Raw genomic sequence first — 20,939 nt, forward strand, 5'->3', positions numbered from 1 at the left:
TATAACCGTCTCCCACACGAGATGTGGAGGCTGACCAGAACCTAAGCAGCTCTTACTTGCTGTGATCCTGGAGCTGAGATTGCATACCTCGGCCATAGTGAAGATCTTATACATCTCTGGGAGGATGACAGGAGCAACAAGTGGCATCTGTGTGTCTGTTACTTCTCGAGTGAATTCTACAAAGAAAAATGGAGTACTATAAAAAATACTGCTTTATAAATATGGAAGTGGGAAAATTTTCACACTGCTTCTAAGTGGCAGTTCCCAAGCAGATAGCGTACAGGTAAAGACACAGGCCTGGTGGTCTTATTCTGGGGAAGGAACAGTAGCAAGAGTTATTATTTGTTAGAAAGGGAAAGAGAATAGCACAAAGATACAGGAAAATACGTAAGATTGAGAAAAAAACCTTTATGTAAACACTGAAAGAAAATCTCTAAGAGCTGCATAAAAGTCCTTGTAAGGTCACCTTAGGAAAATCCTGTATTAGTCTAATTTATACCTGATCGTCAACATCCAGATGCACTTTAAGGCGTCTTACGTTTGATTCCATTTAAAAAAAAAATTTTTTTTTAAACATTTATTCATTTTGGAGAGTGAGAGAGACAGAGCACGAGTGGAGGAGGGGCAGAGAGAGAGGGAGACACAGAACCCGAAGCAGCTCCAGGCTGTGAGCTGTCAGCCCAGGGCCTGATGCGGGGCTCGAACTCACGGACTGTCAGATCATGACCTGAGCTGAAGTCGGATGCTCAACCGACTGAGCCACCCAGGCGTCCCTTTTTGGTTCCATTTTTAATACTCTCCCTTGGTGAGTTGTTTTGATCCGCATAATAAAACATATGCAGGCTTACTAGGCTTCAACTCCACTCTGTATATGTTATTCTTCCCAGTGAATGACATTTATTGACCTAGAAGCCAGAGGTTGCTGCTCATTGGAAGAGAAAGGATTTCCACCATACGAATGTGGCAAAAAGCAACCTATATATGAAATGAGACTTGAAGAAGGTGAGAGAAATAGAGGTTGTGTCTTTCTCTTCACTTTGTGCACAAGGCACTGGGAAAGTATGAAGGGGTCTCATGGGGTCCCGTGGGTCTCATGTTACTAAAACTGTGAAATAAATACAAGCCCCGGGGTTCCAGTGTTTGTTCACTTTTTCTGCTGCTTTTCCTGGCAATTCCCCATTATCACTACAGAAATGGAGCTAGTGAACTGGGACATTTTTCAGGAGAATCTGCAACTAGAAATGCATGTCGGCACTTTCAAGGTTAATATACCCCCCAAATTTTGGGCAATATCAATCGCCAGAAGTCGTATGAAGATCATGTATTCAAGACTGAGTCTTCTTTACTAGCTTGGTTTCCTCCTAAAGAATAAATTTTGAGCTCTGAATAAAATAAATGTTCTATTTTCTTTAGAAATCCAAAGAAATTAGTCCAAACAAATGTGATGAATAGCAGATTAACGAAAACAAATTTTATGGAAAATGTAGTTTAGCTTAATCCTACTAATAAATTGCTTAATCACATTTTTTGCTCTCCTATAAAATCATTCCTAGTAGTCTCAATTAACACTTAAAATTTTTTTTTTTAATGTTCATTCATTTTTGAGAGAGACAGAGACAGAATGCGAGTGGGTTAGAGGCAGAGAGGGAGACATAGAATCTGAAGCAGGCTCCAGCTTCTGTCAGCACAGAGCCTGATGCGGGGCTCAAACTCACGAACTGTGAGATCATGACCCGAGTCAAATTCTGATGCTTAACCGACTGAGCCACCCAGGTGCCCCTGTGGTCAAATATTTCAATCCTTAGCTGCTATGTTTGCATTTCCTTTACACCATTAGTGTTAGTTACTTTTCATTTAAAAATAGATAAACTTAATGGAAAGCTTATTAAAGGGAGACTGGTATAGTACCTTTTTTTTTTTAGTGTTTTTTAAATTTTATTTTTGAAAGACAGAGACAGAGAACGTGCGCACGTGCGTGTGAGCGAGCAGGGGAGGGGTAAAGAGAGAGGGAGACAGAGGATCCGAAGCGGGCTCTGTGCTGACAGCAGACAGCCCAACATGGGGCTCAAAATCCTGAACTGCGAGATCATGATCTGAGCTGAAGTTGGATGTTTAACCAACTGAGGCACCCAGGTGTCCTGAGACTGGTATAGTATCTTAAAAAAACACAAGAGAATCAGTCCCATTTTCCTACGGTCTCCTGTTCACACACCAATGTCCTGCTGTCTTCACGCATGCCTGAGTTGCTGTTGTTGGAACACAGTCTATTCTTGTTTGAAAATACGTGAAGCAGCTATTTGGGAATGGAGGTTGGCAGCTATCCATCTCATGTCTGCTGACTCCAATAGAAAACAATACACATTTCCCGCATAGTTCTTTCCCTGTGGCTGACAGAAAAGTGATCTCACTGAACAGTGATTTCCTTAGTCAAGCACAATGATGGTTCTACAGTATCCCAAGTATGATAAATGTACAACCACCTCTCTCCTCTAGATTTTTTAGAAAGCTGAACTTTGTGTTGGAAGACTGGAGGGGAACATGCCTTTTTCTCTTAGTAGAAAACATAGCTGTTAACTGATATTCTGGCACCATGAAGTTTTAAAGAATCCTAGAAGGTTAATTCCATGGAAAGGAGTATATATGAAGTCACCTGAATAATGAGTCATACAAGAGAAGCAAGGGAAATAATAAGCAGGGAAGTGAAAATCTGAGTGAGGAATGTTTTGGATATAGTGGGCAGTTGAAAAAGGGAGCAAAGATGTGGGAAGAGGAGGTCTGAAACAAAAGGGAATGAAGAATTTGCTTTTGGACAGAGAATTGCTATTACATACCATGAACAGAACTTGAACTAGTAAAACTGGGACTAGATGCCACGTTCAATAAACTGAGAGTCAAGAAAAGTAGAAATGGTATTCATAACTAGGTAAGAATACATTTCCGGTAAGTTAACAGGTCACAGAGAAAGAGAGAAGATATGGGCAGACATTTCACAAGCCTGTCTGAGCAGAGGGGAAATATGATTTCCAAAAGACCAACAGAAGGTTGCTAATGTCCAGGAAAGGATTCCTTGAAGGCAAAATAGAGTAGTGACTTCCTCTAGGGGGACAGGAACCAGAGGAGAACTCGCAAAGCTGGGAAACTCATACCATACCTATATGGTATGAGAGACCATATCCCTCTGTGAGGGATTAATAGATTAATCAAGCTTAGACAAGATATCCACCAAATCTGCTTGGATTAAAGTATTTTTCTTCAAGTATTTTTATCACCTTCTTAGAACAGAAAGAAAGAAAAGATACCAAACACTTGATCTAAGCTGACCAAGTGAAAGTCAGAATCATATATTGTTTTTATCTTCTTTGTTATATTCCTATAAAGAATGCTATTTGACTATTCTTAACTTTGAGTTGGTTGAACTAAGTAGAAAATGAGTATAATAATGATAATGATCATAATGGCTAAAATTTACTGAGTGCTTACTACTTCCAAGTCAGTTATTAAATTTTTTTTTAATGTTTTTATTTATTTTTGAGACAGAGCATGAGCAGGGGAGGGGCAGAGAGAGAGGGAGACACAGAATCCGAAGCAGGCTCCAGGCTCTGAGCTGTCAGCACAGAGCCTGACACGGGGCTTGAACTCACAGATTGTGAGATCATGACCTGAGCTGAAGTCGGATGCTTAACCGGCTGAGCCACCCAGATGCCCCCCAAGTCAGTTATTACACGAAACACTTTATGTAGATTTATTAGCTCATTTAAACTTACCAAAAGACCGTGTGAGGTAAACACTGTTATTATCTTCATTTTATATACAAGAAAACTGACTCTCAGGAGACTAAGTAACTTGGGTCAAGGTAAAACCAGAATATGAACTGAAATCTGAATCCTCAACTACTATGCTATTACTCTATCCTCAAGGGCTAAGGTTTCATAGTAGTAGAAATAGTAAACCCACGTGATTCCCTGGAAAGAGTCAAGGGAGCAGGAGGATAGATAGACATGGGGACAAAAACTAGGAGGGAGGAGGAGCATCAAGTAGAGCTATAAATTTCAGTTCTTACTGGTCAGAGCCATTCTGTCACGTAACCTCTTGTAAGTGTTCTTGGGATCCAAGTACCAATACCAGGGAATAGCTTCTAATACCTGTCAGCACTCGCATGGCTCCATGGACTGCATTTAAATCTCCGCTCACCAACATCTCCATGAGCAGGTTGAAGAGCTGGGGCCAGGCTTCGGGCCAGTCCCAGTGGGCAATGGCTGACACCGCATAGGCCACACTGGAGCGCACCTTACTTATTGATTCTCTCAACCCATTGGGCAATAGCTCCCGGATAACAATTTTTGCCTGCAGAGGAGAAAAGCCCACCTGTCATTAGACCAGGTTATAAGTGACTGGTAGAGTCCCATCCAGTTTATGTGTTGAAAAAGCAACGCACACGAGGTATCGCATATCTATCAAAAATTCCAATACACAAACTTGACAAATTGTTCATTTGGAGAGTTCATCTATTATCTCTAAACTTATGCAGTCCATTACGTTAGCCACCAGCTACATGTGGCCCTTTACATTTAAATGATAATGAAATGCAATAAAAAAATTCACTTCCTGAGTTGCAGCAGTCACATTTTAAGTGCTCAACACCCTACGTAGCCAGTAGCTACTGTACTAGACAACACAGATACAGAATATCTTCATAGCTACAGAGTTTCAATGGGCAGTGTTGCCCTAGACCTTGTATCTCAGAGTTTCTTGGGGGCCCAGAATGGTTGCATAGTGCTGTACTAAGTAGAACCACTGGTTCATTTAATCCTCAAACAACTCTTTGAAGTTGGATTTCTAATTCTAATTTTAGATATTTAGGAAATTGAAGCTTAGAGGTTAAAATACTCTTCCAATATTCTCATGGCTAGTAAAAGGCAGAACTGCAATGTGAACACAGGTCAGCCTGATACTCAGGTCTCTTACCTACAGCATGTTGCCGATAATGCCAGCTACCAATCAATCTCCTTTTCTGCCTTTTGATTGCCCCATGTTGTCAAAGATTGGTGACAGCTCAATCTCTTAAGATGGCCCTCTCACTCTTTACAGGTGGACTAATCAAGTAACTCTCCTTACCCTTTCTGTAGTTTCAGGAGGCCTAAACTTCTCTGACTGGGCACACCAGTGAGTTTCCACATATTGCTTCAAAATGACTGATGCCAGCTGCGAAGAGAATAAGCCAAGTAGTACAACAAGAAAAAGACTTTCTTCATATATACAAATCATATACATACAGATGGCCTAATACATTCATTTGAAGTACATCTAAATCTGGTACAAAATCCTAGGTTATTTGTAAATTGGCCTTATTCTTTCTCTTTCCAATAAGAAAGTTTTATTACCAAGTAAAAGGGAAATTACTTATAAATTGGGTCAATCAGTCTGGACTTACCTGACGGATTGCCAGTGCTCCCTGGGGATCTACGGTCAGCTCTGCCAGGTGAACACCAAATTCTGAAAGAGAAAATTTTATTTTGAGTCTAAAAACACCCAGGAAAGCCATAGCAACTTACTGAGCTTTAACTCTGATGCCAACAAGAAAGATTTCAGAAAGGGGACTGATTCATTGCTTCTAAAAGTGGTGATAACTGCTAAGATTGGTTCTTCTAAGTAGGAGAAACAAACAGGCTAGGCTGTAGGGCATGGCTGCCTACAACGAATAGTTCCAGCCCTCTCACTTCTTCCAATCTCTGAATAGCATCTTCCAAGATGGCAACATCTTCCTCTTAGACCAATGAATATAGTATCTAATTGAAAACCAGGACTATCTAACCCCAAAGAAAAATTAAAAAGTGAGATTTCAGGAGTTGTTCAGATATCCGCTACTAGATAAGAGATGATTAAGTATAAGAAAATCTGGCTTTAACAGGTTCAGTCCTAAAAATATAACTGTTTTAAGTGAACAGTTTCCAATAAGCAATGTAAGCAGTAAACCTGAAATGCATATTGAGAGATGTGTATCTCCAGGTATGCCACATTTTACCTTAAAAGAACTACTAAAAATAAAAAATAAAATAAAGAAATGCATATTGAGAGACTAAAAACAATGCTTACTCCCACATTAAAATTCAGATCCTTCAATGCTTCAATGGAATCCACATTAAAATCTCAATGATGGTTTTTCCAGAAACAGAAATCCTAAAATTCATACAGAATCTCAAGGGACTACCTCAAGTAGCCAAGACAATCTTGACCAAAAAAAGAAAAAGAGACCAAACCCGGAGGACTCACACTTTCTGATTTCAAAACTTACTACAAATCTACAGTAATCAAAATAATGTGGTACTGGCATAAAGTCAGATAATATATAGCAATGAAAAGAATAGAGAGCCCAGAAGTAAACCCTCACATACATGGTCAAATGATTTTTGACAAAGATGCCACAGTCATTCAGTGGGAAAAAGGCAGCTTTCAACAAATGTTGGGAAAATTGAATATCCATAATGCAAGTAAATTAAGCTGGACCCTTATCAAATACTATACACAAAAATTAACTCAAAATGAATCAGGGGAATAAATATAAGACTTAAAACACTTAAAATCTCAGAAGCAAACACTGGACAAAAGCTTCATGACCTTAGATTTGGCAATGATTTCCTGGATATGATACCAAAGGCACAGAAAGAAGAAAAAATACATAAATCAGACTTCATAAAAAGTCAAAAATTTTGTGCATCAAAAAATACTTCCATACAGTGAAAAGGCAACCCACAGGACGGAAAAAACTATTTGTAAATCACTTGTCTAAAACGTGGGGGCGGGGGGAGGGGACCTGACTGGCTCAGTCAGTAGAGCATGCAACTCCTGATCTTGGGGTCGTGAGTTCAAGCACCACGATGGGGTAAAGTTTACTTAACAAGAAAAAAATTTTCCAAAAAAAATCATTTATCTGATAAGGGATTAATATCCCAAACACAGAGAACTGAAATTCAACAACAACAAAACAAACAACCCAATTCAAAAATGAGCACAAGACTGAAATGGGTATTTCTCCAAAGAAGATATATAATGGCCAATAGACACCTGAAAAGACACTCAACATCATTAATCACTAGGGAAATGCAAATCAAAACTTCGAGATGCCACCACACACTCATTAGGATAGCTACTACCAAAACAACAGAAAACAAGTACTGGGGAGGGTGTGGAGAAATTGGAATGCTTACACATGACTGGTGGGAATGTAAAATGGCATAGCTGCTGTGCAGAATAATACAGTGGTTCCTCAAAAAATCAGAAATAGAATCACCATAAGATCTAGCAAATTCCATCTCTGGGTATATAACCAAAAGAACTGAAAGCAGAGTCTTGAAGAGATATTTGCATATCCATGTTCATAGTACCATTGTTCACAATAGCTAAAAGATAGAAGCAACCAAGTGTCTATCCAGAGATGAGCAAATAAAACGCAGTATATATATGTACAAGGGAATATTATTCAGCTTTCAAAAGGAAGGAAATTCTGCAATATGATATAACAACTGCTAAAATAGGTGAATCTTGAGGACATTATGCTAAATAAAATACATTAGTCACAAAAAGACAAATACTATATGATTCCATTTTGATACGAGCTACTTAGAGTAGTCAAAATCATAAAGACAGAAAGTTTAACAGAAGTTGCCAGGGGCTGGGGGAGGGGAAAATGAGGAGTTACTTAATGGGTTTACAGACTGTCAGTTTTACAAGATGAATAGAATTGGTGGTGACAGTTGTGCAACAACGTGAGTATATTAAATACCATTGGACTGTGTACACTTAAAGATGTTAAAATGGTAAATATTAGGTGTATTTTACTACAAATTTTTTTTTTTAAAAATTAGATCTAATTTATACTTGTCAAATGAGGAAGAAGAATGTAAGACCAAGAGGGCACCATAATTTTCACATCTCACAGTCTAGGGCTGTGCTATCCAACATGATAGCCATCACTTACAAGTGACTACTGAATACCTGAGATGTGGCTAGTGAGAACTGGCATGTGCTGCAAGTTTAAAATACCACACTGCAAACTTAGTATGAAAACAAAATAATGTAAAATATTTTAGTAATGCTTATACGGATTACAAATCGAAATACTTTGCACACCTTAGGTTAAATGAATCGTTTTAAAACTTAATTTTACCTTTTTCTTTTTACCTTCCCAATATAACTTTTAGAAAATTTAAAATTTCACCTGTGACTCCCATTTTATTCCTACTGGACAGCACTGTTCTAGAGACTGAATGGTAATTTTTCAGAGGTGTTCAGTTGTGGTAGGTGCACCAGTTACGACAGGTGCATCATTCCTATTTGCAGGGAGCTGAAGAGGCTAAGAGCACAGGTTAGGCAAGTTTAGGCTCAAATCCTGAAGCCACTGTGTCTAAGCTTAGAAAAGTTACTTATCTTTTCCAAACCCCAGTTTCCCCATGTGCAAAATAAAGATAATGGTATCAAGTTACCAAGCAATCCTGTGAGAACAACACATGGCACATAGTAAAAACTTTAAAAATCAGTTATTGTGGCAATCCCTATAAAAATTCCAATGGCGTTTTTCACAGAAATAGAACAATCCTAAAATTTGTGTGGAACCATGAGAAACCCCAAAGAGCCAATGCAATCTTGAGCACGAACAAAGCTGGAAGCATCATGGCTCCCTGATTTAAAATTAATTTACAAAACTATAGTAATCAAAACTATGGTACTGGCATAAAGGCACATAGATCAGTGGAACAGAACAGAGCCCAGAAATAAACCTATGGTTAATTAACTCAGGACAAAGGAGGCAAGACTCTCCAAGGGAAAAGGACAGTCTCTTCAATAAATGATCCTGGGGGGAGCCTGGGTGGCTCAGTCGGTTAAGCACCGGACTTCAGCTCAGGTCATGATCTCATGGTTCGTGGGTTCTAGCCCTGCGTCGGGCTCTGTGCTGACAGCTCAGAGCCTGGAGCCTGCTTCAGATTATGTGTCTCCCTCTCTCTCTGCCCCTGCTCAGCTCATGCTCTGTCTCTGTCTCTCTCTCAAAAATAAATAAGCTTAAAAAAAAAAAATAAAAAAAAGAATAAATGATACTGGGAAAACTGGACAGCCACATGCAAAAGAATGACACTGGACCACTCTCTTACACCATACACAAAAACTAATTCAAAATTAATTAATTTACTATTTGATTAATTCAAAGTTAATTAATTAAAGACTTGAATGTAAGACCAGAAACCATAAAACTTCTAGAAGAAAACATAGGTGTTAAGTTTCCTGACATCAGTTTTAGCGATGACCTTCTGTATTTGACACCAAGAGCAAAGGCAACAAAAGCAAAAATAAATTAAGTGGGACTACAGGCATACCTTGTTTATTGCACCTTGCTTTACTGCACTTTGTAGATACTGAGTTTTTTTTTATGAATCGAAGGTCTGGGGCAACCCTGTGTAGAGCAAGTTTATCAACATTTTTTTCAACAGTATTTGCTCACTTTGTGTCTCTATGTCACATTTTGGTATTCTCTCAATATTTTAAACTTTTCCATTATATATACATATATATATATATATATATATATAAATTTTTTTATGTTTTATTTTATATTTGAGAGAGAGAGAGAGAACGATCAGGGGAGGGGCAGACAGGTGGAGACAGAATCTGAAGCAGGCTCCAGGCTCCGAGCTGTCAGCACAGAGCCCAACGCAGGGCTCGAACTCACAAGCAGTGAGATCATGACCTGAGCAGGAGTCAGACACTCAACCGACTGAACCACCCAGGCGTCCCTCCATTATTATATTTGTTATGGTGATCAGTGATCTTTGACGTTACTACCGTAATTGTTTTGAGGCAACACAAAGTGTCCATATAAGATGGTGAACTTAATTGAAAAATGCTGTGTTATGATGGCCCTACTAACTGGCCATTTCCCCTTCTCTCTCCCTCTCTTTGGGCCTCCCTATTCCACCAGACACAACAATATTGAAATTAGACCAAATTAAACCATGTAATAACCTCTAAGGGTTCAAGTGAAAGGAAGAGGTGCATGTCTCACACTTTAGAAAAAGCTTGGTGAGGAAGGCATGTCAAAAGCCGAGAGGCTGAAAGCTAGGCCTCTTGTGTCAGCTAAGCTGTGAATACAAAGAAAAAGTATTTGAATGAAAGCAAAAGTGCTACTCCAGTGAACACTCAAATGGTAAGAAAGTGAAACAATCTTATTACAGATATGGAGAAAGTTTTAGAGGTCTGGACAGATCAAACCAGCCACAACATTCCCTTAAGCCAAAGACTAATCCAGAGCAAGGCCCTAACTCTCTTAAATTTTATCAAGGCTAAGAGAGGTGAAGAAGCTGCAGAAGAAAAAGCACTGATCTGTAGGGCACCTGGGTGGCTCAGTCTGTTGGGCGTCCGACTTCGGCTCAGGTCATGATCTCGCAGTTTGTGGGTTTGAGCCCCGCGACAGGCTCTGTGCTAACAGCTCAGAGCCTGGAGCCTACTTAAGATTCTGTGTCTTCCTCTCTTTCTGCCCCTCCCCTGCTAATGCTCATGCTCTGTCTCTCTCTCTGTCTCAAAAAGGAATATTAAAAAAAAAAAAAAAAAGTTGGGAAGTAACGTACAGCATGTCAGCTATGGCTAATAATACTGTATTATATATTTTAAAGTTGCTAAGGTAAGAGAATAGATCTTAGAAGTTCTTTTAATAAAAAAACAAAAATTCTATAATTAAAATAATAAATTGTGCTGGTATTGCTTTTATTGCTCATAGTGAGTACACTGTTTGGCTTTCCTATCTCTGTAACTAAAGTTACTTTCCATGGTGAATTCTAACTATCACAATTGGGTTTCACTGAAATAGCCATCCAAAGGATATTTATGCAAAAGAAAAGCTTAATACCAAGAAAAAGTCACCCATGCAGTGTTTCATGTTCAAGGCTTATCCAAGTACACAGGTTAAAAGCTACTGAAAATGATCTATGTCTATGTATTTTTTAAATGTTTTATTTTGAAATCATTTTTAGACTTAAAGAAAAGCTGAGAAACAGTACATAGAGTTCATGGATACCCTTTACTCACGTTCCTCTGATATTAACAACCTACACAACTGTGGTTCAATGATCAAAACCAAAAACTAACATGGGTATAATACTACTAACTGAACTACAGACTTGACTGGAATTTCACCAGTTTTTTTCCCTTATTGTCCTTTTTCTGTTTCATGATCCAATCCAAGATCCCATGTTGTATTTGGCTGTCAGGTCTCTTCAGTTTCCTCTAATGCATGACATTCTCTTATTGTCTTTTATGACCAGAACACTTCCAATGAGTAATGATCAGTTACTTTGTAGAATGTGTCTCAATGTGTGATTGACCCAAGTTTCCTCATGATTAGACTGAGGTTATTCATTTTAGACAAAAATATCAGAGAAGTGATGCTGTGTCTTCAGAATATCCTATCAGGGAATACATAATGTTGAAAAGTTACTGGAAATGTTAACCATGATCACTTACTTGATAATGTGCAGTCTACTGGGTTTCTCTACTGTAAAGGTACTGTTTTTCCCTTTTAATGATAAAAATCTCGGGAGAGATACTTTGAGATTATGATAATATCTTGTTTCTTCTTATACTTTCACACATTGATTTTAGTATCCATCTGTAGATCCTATTGGCAAACATTATCACCGTGTTGTTTGCCTAATGGTGCTTTTGTATTTATTTTCTTTACTCTTACTAACTGTAATTCTTTTCTAATGAGGAACTGTCCCTTCTCCTTTCTTTATCCAATTATTTCTTTACACCAGTGTGGACTCATGTTATTTATTTTATTCTATAGTTTTAAGCCAGTACTATCATTATTTTGCTGCCCAGATCCTTCTACTTAGGCCACTGGCACTCCTTTCATTTGGGTCCTGTATACTTCTCTACACTCCCATCCTTTTTACAGCACTGCCTTTTGTTCTGATATCACAAGATATTCTAGGCTTATCTTGTATTTTCCCTGCGTAAGCCCTGGTGCTTATTTTAGTGGGGAATGCTATTTAGAAACCAAGATCGGGATGCTAGGTGTGCTCAATGATACTGGGGTGTCACTGCTCCTAGGCCTTCTCAGAGAACACCACGAGGAAATCTATGTATGTATACGTATACCTACACATCCACCCATCCATCTGCCATCCATCCATCCATCCACCCATCCATCTACTGACACCTCAGATCCAATGCCATGTCAATACAAAGGTTCATTCTACTTTTCCTCTTTTCCTGATGTAATTTTTTCTCTGGCTCTCATTTTCTAAAATAAGTTTACCTATTCATTTCAATCTTAGTATACACATAAACTAATTACAACTATTAACTCATACTCTTGTGAAAAACAGATGTATTAACTGGAGTACAGTTTTTGTGAAGAGTTCTTTTTGACTTTAATCTTACGATATGCAGTCGAACCACACACTATTTTCCAAAGTTACTTGGATTCTTTTCTCTCCCAACACCCAATGATACTTACGTTATTCATTTGTAGTACGGTCAGGTTCATTTGTTACTACTTCCATTTTGGGCCCCCTCTACCGTTTGATTTTAATTATTTATTTGAGGGATACTTCTACAATTCTCAATCAAAGCTACACAAAAAGGAGTATTATAAGAAGTGTCGCTCCATCCACATCCCTATTAACTTCTTTCCACCTTCCCTCAACCCACTCCATGTAGATAACCAATCAGCTTCTGGTTTATCTCTCCTGTATTTCTTTTGCATTAATGAGCAGATACAGGTGTATTTTTTTACGTCCTCTTATTTACACGAACAGTTGTTTATTATATTCTTTTATACTTTTTCTTTAAAAAAATATTTTTAATATTTATTTTTGAGAAAGAGAACGAGTAGGGGAGGGACAGAGAGAGGGAGACACAGAATCTGAAGCAGGCTCCAGGCTCTGAACTGTCAGCACAGAGCCCAACACGGGGCTCGAACCCAAGAACTGTGAAATCATGACCTAAGCCGAAGTCAGACGCTCAACCTACTGAGCCACCCAGGCGCCCCTGTACTTTTTTTTCCAATTAACATTATATTCTGGAAATCATTCCACATCAGTTCAGAGATTCCTCATTCTTTTTATTTATAGCTGCATAACATACCATTGAATAGATGTACTTTATTCAACCTATTGAATCAACCACTGTCCTATTCATGAGTGTATATAATGTATCAATGTATATAACAGGCAGTTACATTGCTTCCAATATTCTGCTTTTATAAACTATGTTGCAGTAAACAATATGCATTTTTATATTGTTGAAGGTGTACCTTCAACCCCAGAAGTGGGTCTGCTGGATCAAAAGGTAAGTGCATATATAGTGTGGTTAGGTATGGCCAAATTTTCCTCCAAAAGGACTATACCAATTTGCATTCCCACTAGTAATGTTAAGAGTGTTTCTTTACAGCCTCACCAACAGAATGTGTTACTATTTTGCCATTCTGACAGATAAGAAATGGTTGTTTAATTTCTCTAACCACTATAAACCTTATTTGTATGTTTGAGTCCTTTTTTTTTGTGGGGGGGGGGTGCTGGTGATCTGTCTGTCCATATCCCGCTCCCATTTTTCTACTGGGTTTTTGGTCCTTTGTTACTTAAAAAAAATTTTTTTTTACACTTTAATCTTGTTTTATCTTCATAACAAGACTGTGAGGTAGGTAGGCAGGTATTAAATCATTGGGGAGATTAAGTAGGGAGCTATGGCTCAGAAAATTTAACAGATTTTGTCAACATCTAAAAACTAGTCTGAGTCTCTGGTTTCAGGTCTGATTGTAAAGGCTATTATGGACCAACACAGTTGAAGACAGACCTTGAAGCTTACTCTGCTATTCTCCATGTTGTCCCTGATCCTTCCATTCCAGGTTCAGTCTTCAGGGGCTATCTTCCACAGGCAAGACTCAATGCAGAGGCACCCAAGATAGTACCATTCTCTGTTCTGGGGCTGTCCACGGAGATATGAGGAGGAAAACAAGACTTTTACAAACTGCCCACTGAGGAATGAAGGTTAGTTCCAGCCTTCTGCAGTTACCTCACCCAGAAGACCAACTCTTTGAATGTATGATTCAGAAAAGATGGTTGGATCCAGCCAGTTCACAACAGTGACAGACTCATAGAGATACACATATCATTCTGCTTAAATATACATCTGCAAAACACTAGGCCCCAGAAGATCTCCACGCCAAATACTCTCCATGGACTCATAATGAGTAAGTTAGTTCACGCTGTCTAGGCCCGGGATTTCTGGCAACCAGCAAGGGGCCCAGGGGCTGCCGTACCTTGGAGCCTCTCAGGGAACCAGGGTTCCTCTGCCAGGCTGCCCAGAGGAGAAAGATCCAGCCCTCTCTTCAGAGAGAAGGGTGAGCATCAGCAGCTTTTCCTGTCGGTACCCCAAAGCAGCAAAACAGGGCAAAGGGTGAGGAAGAAGACTTCAATGCACACCCCTCCATGCGGGGTCACATCCCTGCACCAGGAGTTCTCAGCATACACAAAGGTTTTTGCTTGTTGCTTCTTAACCACAAGTGATGGCATAAAGGTCTTCTGGAGGGGCTGGCATTGAGGTCTTTTAGGAACATACTTTGACTCAATCCTAGGGGTGGGCCATCAGGAGGGGCGGGGGACTCAAAATGTCTCAGACTCCTCCAATGGATCCTGTTTAGCAGGACCCTGACCTCGTTCCAGTGGGAGAGATCCTGCTTGTGTTCCTGGGAGGATAAAAAGATGTGAGCTAGTTCTGCTGGGGCCTCTAACAGCCTGGGAGAATTGGTACTAGGCACCCCTACCTTTAGGGGTAAAGCTGTCTCCTGTGTGTGGCTGAATAGTCCGTGTACCTCACTTGCCTGGGGCAGGAGAGGTGGAGGTGAAGGGGCCCAGCCTGGCTCCTTCTCCTCCTGCGCTTCAGGATTCCCTGGGGGCCTCTGCGCCTGCAAGTACAGCGGCTGGAGTCTTGCCATCTGCTCCAGCTCTAGGCACAGGTGTTCCAGGTAGTAGAAACAGGCCCAGGCTTTAGGCCCCAGGTCCCCCACCACCTCTGCTTCTTCCAGGTCTGCCTTTAGGTCAGTTTCTGCCACAGTGGCCTCCTGCTCCCTTACTCCAAAAAGGGGCATTTCGCATTCAGGCTTACTTGGTGACTTTAGGGAGTGATGGTGTGACATGCTGGCAGGGGAAGTCGAGGGTTGGTGGGACAGCTTCAGCACCTGCTCCAGCCTTCAGCCAGCTTTCACCTGGCCTAGGTGGGCAGGACATTCCTTGGCAGCAAGGGTCAGGGGCTCACGGTTCCCTATGTGCTCTAAATCCAGAGAAGGTAACTGACTGAGAGAGGCCCAGTGAGGTGGCCTGGGGGCTATCTCCAACCACCATCTCCACTCCTGAGTCCCAGGAGGCCTGCCTCCTGAGACCTCTCTACTCACCTTTCCCCTCCCAAGAGTCTAGTGAGCAAGCTGGGCAGCAGCCGGGATCCATCTGTAGGTGCTGCTGACTCCTGGCACTAAACAGCTGCATGGCAGGTTCTTGACAACCCCATCTACCATCTCTGCACACCTTGATTTTCAGGCCAAACCCTTTCCTGCTACCCATAGGTCCTCTGGGTTGCTCCCTCCTAACCCCATCCTTCTAGATAGCACCCTCATCCCATTCTTCTTTCCCAGATACAGACAGGGAAACAGAGTCCCTAGTTTTTTTTGTTTGTTTTTTGTTTTTTGTTTTTTTTTTTAATTTTTTTTTTCAACGTTTATTTATTTTTGGGACAGAGAGAGACAGAGCATGAACGGGGGAGGGGCAGAGAGAGAGGGAGACACAGAATCGGAAACAGGTTCCAGGCTCTGAGCCATCAGCCCAGAGCCTGACACGGGGCTCGAACTCCCGGACCGCGAGATCGTGACCTGGCTGAAGTCGGACGCTTAACCGACTGCGCCACCCAGGCGCCCCCAGAGTCCCTAGTTTTTAAGAGTTCTTTATACTGGGGTGCCTGGGTGGCTCAGTCGGTTGAGAGTCAGACTCTTGACTTTGGCTTAGGTCATGATCCCAGGATTCTGGGACTGAGCCTTATGTTGGGTTCATGCTGAGCATGCAGCCTGCTTGGGATTCTCTCTTCCTCTGCCTCTCTACCCTGCTAGTGACCTCTCTCTCTAAAACAACAACAACAGAAACCCTAAAACTATTTTTAAGAATTTGTTTATTTTTGAGACAGACATAGAATGTGAGCAGGGGAGGGGCAGAGAGAGAGGGAGACACAGAATCAGAAGCTGAGCTGTCAGCACAGAGCCTGACGCGGAGCTAGAACGAGGAGCCAGAACTCACAAACTGTGAGATCATGACCTGAGACGAAGTTGGACGATTGAGTGAGCCACCCAGGTGCCCCCAAACCTTGAAACCATTAAAAAAAAAGAAAGAAAGAAAAAGTTCTTTATATATTAAGGATATTATCATTTTGTCTGTGTATATGTGATGAAAAATTTCTCCCAGTTTTTCAGCTGTCTTTTGACTTTTTTTTAATGTTTATTACTTTTTTGGGTGGGGGGAGAGAGCAAGAGAGAAAGAGAGAGAATGAGTGGGGGAGGGGCAGAGAAGAGGGAGAGAGAGAATCCGAAGCAGGCTCCAGGCTCTGAGCTGTCAGCACAGAGCCCGATGTGGGGCTCGAACTCATGAACCAACCATGAGATCATGACCTGAGCCAAAGCGAGCCCCCAGGCGTCTTTTGACTTTTTATATGGTGGTTTTTGTCATGCAAATTAAAAACATTATTTTATGAGTCAGACTTATCAATCTTTTATTGTCTCTGAATTTCGAGTTACAGTTAGCCTTTCCTTATGCCAGCATTAAAGAAAAATCACCTGTATCTTCTAGAATTTGTACGGTTTCATTTAAAAAAGAATTTTTTTTTTACATTTATTCATTTTTGAGAGACATAGCACAAGTGGGGGAGGGGCAGAGAGAGAGGGAGAGATAGAATCTGAAGCAGGCTTCAGGCTTTGAGCTGTCTGTCAGCACGGAGCCTGAGGCGGGACTCGAACCCACAAACCGCGAGATTGTGACCTGAGCCGAAGTTGGACACTTAACCGACTGAGCCACCCAGGCGGCTCCTGTACAGTTTCATGTTTTAAATTTTTAGGTTTCTAATAGATTTGGAACTTGTTTTTTTGTATGGTATGATACTGATCTGATTCCAGATACCTACCCAGTTGTCCTCGTACCCTTTATTAAAATGTCCACCTTTACCCCAATGACTTGAGTGAGATGTCACTTCTATCTACATTACATTTCCATAGGTACTTGTGCCTATTTCTGGACTTTTTATCCTATTCCACAGTTCTATTTGTGTATTCACATACCAGTGCCACTCTGTTTATTTTAATTATAGAGCCTTTATAAGATGTTTTAGTATCTGGTAGAATTAGTCCCTCGTCAGAGCTTTTTCCTGTTCAGTATTTTTGGAGCTACTCTTCCATGTTTGTTTTTCTACACACTTTAGAATCAACTTGTGTACTCATCTATAATGTTGAGTTGTCCTATCCAAGGATAGCATATGTCTTTCCATGTGTTCAAGTCTACTTTTCCCCCCCATTTCTCTGTAAATGCTTTAATACATATCTCTGAAAGATATATATGTTTTAAAGTTTATTTATTTTGAAAGAGAAAGAGAGCATTCAAGCGGGGGAAGGGCAGGGAGAGAGAGAGAATCCCAAGTAGGCTCTGTGCTGTCAGTGTAGGGCCCGAGGCATGGCTTGAACTCATGAGATCATGACCTGAGCCAAACTGGATGCTTAACCGACTGAGTCACCCAGGTGCCCTGGAAGATATTTTTTAAATTGAGGTAGAATTCATAACCATTTTAAGATGAAAAACTCAGTGGCACTTAGTACATTCACCTCTACCTAATTCCAAAACATTTCCATCATCCTAAAATAAAACCCATACTCATGAAGCAGTTATGTTCAAGTCTACTTTTTAAGTCTTTCAGGAATGTTTAAACAGTTTCACCCAATAGGTTCCTTTACAATTCCTATTAATTTTATTCCTAAGTATTTAATCTTCTTTGTTGCTATTGCAAATGGGTTTTTAAAAACCACTTTACATCCTCTAACCTTTTATTGTTTGTGGATATGAAGGCTACTGATTTTTCCATTTTACGTCTTGCCTCTTTACTGAATCCGTCGATTCTTCACTCGTTACGCGCTTAAGCTGCAGGGTTTCTTTGTAATTTTTTTTAAGTGAATTTACTTATTCTCAGAGAGAGTGCACACACAATACAGAAACTCATGCACGGGGGAGGGGCAGAGAGAGAGAGGAAGAAAGAATCCCAAGCAGGCTCTGCTCTGTCAGCACAGAGCAGGATGCGAGGCCCCAACACATGAACGGTGAGACCATGACCTGAGCCGAAATCAAGAGTCCGACACTTAACCGACTGAGCCACCCAGTGCCCCTAAGCTGCAGTTTTTGACACAATCTTATGGCACCTATCTTTTCACTCAGGAAAGAGTAATTTTTGCAAGAACACCATGAAACAAGCCACATTCTCTCTAAAGCATTTAGTCAAGTGATTAAATCACAAGTAAACACTTCAAACCTGCAGAATTACCTCTAAAAATATTGAAGTCCATCCTAATTCTTAGGATTAGTTTAGATAGTTCAGGCTCTGGTACATATGAAACTTATTTATAATGGGAAAAATAGTAGGTGTCTACAACCTAAAGATATGGGAGTCAACTTTCAGAATGGACTAAAACACATGAATCAGATATAATTCTGGAAGACCTCGTGGATACCAACCAAAGTTCAAGTTTAATGGTAAAAAAGCTCTCTAAAATGCATGTGTGAAATCCAATTAAAGAAGGAGAAGGGAGAAAAGAGCACTTGTAAAGGGACCCCCACTTCCTTTGACTTCAGATACTTAGTGTGATGATGGATGTTAACTTTATAACCCCTAGTCTGTTTAGAAGTTACTGTCCACCCAGGTTTAGCATCCCTGGAAATAGTCAATCAGTTCTGTGACAATTATGTGACATCTTTAAGGATGACCTATATATATTCATAAGTTATATGGCCCATACAGTATTTTCTTGTAAAGCACATATTTCAACTTTTGCATGGACCATTATGATATGGGTTTTAATATTCCTGGCAAGAGCACAATTTTTGGATCATTACTATAGAGACAAACCAAAATGGGATCAAGATGAACAAAATCTTTACTCATACAATGTGGAAAAGATACTGGGGTATAAAAATGAGAGTTTTTGAAAGGGTTTGAAACTTGAGGTGGGACTTTAAAATTTAAACAAATCTGAATAATTACTTTTTCAATGAAAGCACAGGTACTGTTACAGTTATAGGGTCAACACTAAGGCTCACAGAACGGACAAGGAACCATGCATTTTCCACCAGTCAACACTGGTACCAATTAGAAGAATCATTATAGCATGAAGACCAGGCAAACTCTACACCTAAGTCTTGCCACTATTTGGGGGTCCTTTCTCATGAACCTGAGAATATCAAGTCTATTCCTTTGGAAGAAAAGTGTAGTGTGAATACATTTCTTCCATTCCAGTGCCAGAAGAAGGTAGGCAGTACTCTGGTAACGATCACAATAGCTGGGAGCTATCCACTCTAATACAAGATCTAGTATCAAGATCATCAAAGATCACACCCCAATTTCCACTAATCACTTCGCTTCATGCATCACTGAGATTGCAAGGGATGGTGAGAGTAAGAGATCGTCAGAAGATTAAGATCCACGAGGGGCACAGAAACCTAAGTCAACCAGGGGATCTGTACTTACAACAAACATTATAAGATAAATTTCTCTGAAAGCTTATTTCCTCCACACAGGAAAGAAGAAGCTTGAAAGTTCAAGTATATAACTCTCTGCTGAAAAGCATTAATGAGAAAGAAAATCTTCAAAGGCTATAATCACCATTAACTAAAGACTGGATAAACAGAACAGATTTTCTTTTCTACAGGCTCCCACAGTTTCAAAAACAGTGGTCACATGATCAGCTCTAGTTTGGAAATCCCAAAATTTCAAAGACCAAGAACTCACTTGCATTAGGTTATAGGGGGATGTAAGAGTGAAATTCAATTATTATTTATTTAATAGTATTTCCTGTTTAATGTATTTCCTATTCTGCCTAGACTATATGCCCATTAGAAATACAGAGATATCAGTCACCATAGAAGATTTTCATACCATAAAACTTTAGTTTACTTAAAAGCTGTAAGAATTATTTACAAGGAGTGATAGCGGTGGTGTGGTGAACTCTGCTTTAAAACTAACGCACATGAGGAAAAGCCAGAAAAAAAACCCTCAAGTTCTCTGACATGTTTTAAACCATCAATATGGTTGCTCCTGTCCACTGATTTCTGTTAGGTAGTAAAAATTCTACTTACAGATACTCACTTAACAGAGACCACATATTTTTTGAAGAAATACAACTAAGTATGTCTATAAAGAAAAGGTACTTTTACTTATATTAGTGTGTATTGGGGGATTTCCAGTTTTGCTGATTGGTGTCTTTAACATAAACTAGAAAGAACCGCTGAATAACTTGCTTTGGGATGGTTAAGGCAGGAAAAGTACAAGAAACACTGACATACACAGCTGTTTTATTTTGTCTTGCTTTGAAAACAACAATTCAGATTAAACTAAGATTCAATCTACAATCAATTAAGCCGAAAGGGGACATTCAAATGGGTTGTAAGAAGTTAGCTTTCTAATGCCATTTTTGTCTGGTTTCTTTTCCCAAGATGAAGATAAGCCCATCCTGTCAACCTGGGTTTCACCCTGACTACAGGTTCCTGAGTATACTCTTATCCAGCACAAAATGGTATCCTCTGACTTCCTTTCCAAGAAAGCCTTTGCCCTCCTTCCCTAGCTCATTCTCTGGGGTTTTAGTCTTTTGCTCCCCTCTATCA

General features: G+C 40.0%; 1 protein-coding gene and 1 pseudogene across 1 annotated transcript in view; both read right to left on the reverse strand.

Annotated features, from left to right (window-relative positions):
• The window catches only part of IPO9 (importin 9), a 56,128-nt gene that overhangs the window by 30,828 nt on the left and 4,361 nt on the right, over positions 1 to 20,939 (reverse strand). Inside the window, exons 2-5 of the mRNA XM_047076690.1 lie at positions 5,432 to 5,493; positions 5,116 to 5,202; positions 4,143 to 4,344; positions 88 to 176 (exon numbers count right to left, since the gene is read on the reverse strand). Of these exons, the coding sequence (XP_046932646.1) occupies positions 88 to 176; positions 4,143 to 4,344; positions 5,116 to 5,202; positions 5,432 to 5,493 (440 nt within the window). The remainder of the gene's footprint in view (positions 1 to 87; positions 177 to 4,142; positions 4,345 to 5,115; positions 5,203 to 5,431; positions 5,494 to 20,939) is intronic.
• Positions 13,032 to 15,750, reverse strand: LOC124510028 (uncharacterized protein C8orf58-like; annotated as a pseudogene).

Source organism: Lynx rufus, unplaced genomic scaffold (genome assembly GCF_022079265.1).
Source record: "Lynx rufus isolate CCGP_SWC_20201006 ecotype Redwood Valley unplaced genomic scaffold, mLynRuf1.p SCAF_15, whole genome shotgun sequence".
Classification (NCBI taxonomy): Eukaryota; Metazoa; Chordata; class Mammalia; order Carnivora; family Felidae; genus Lynx; species Lynx rufus.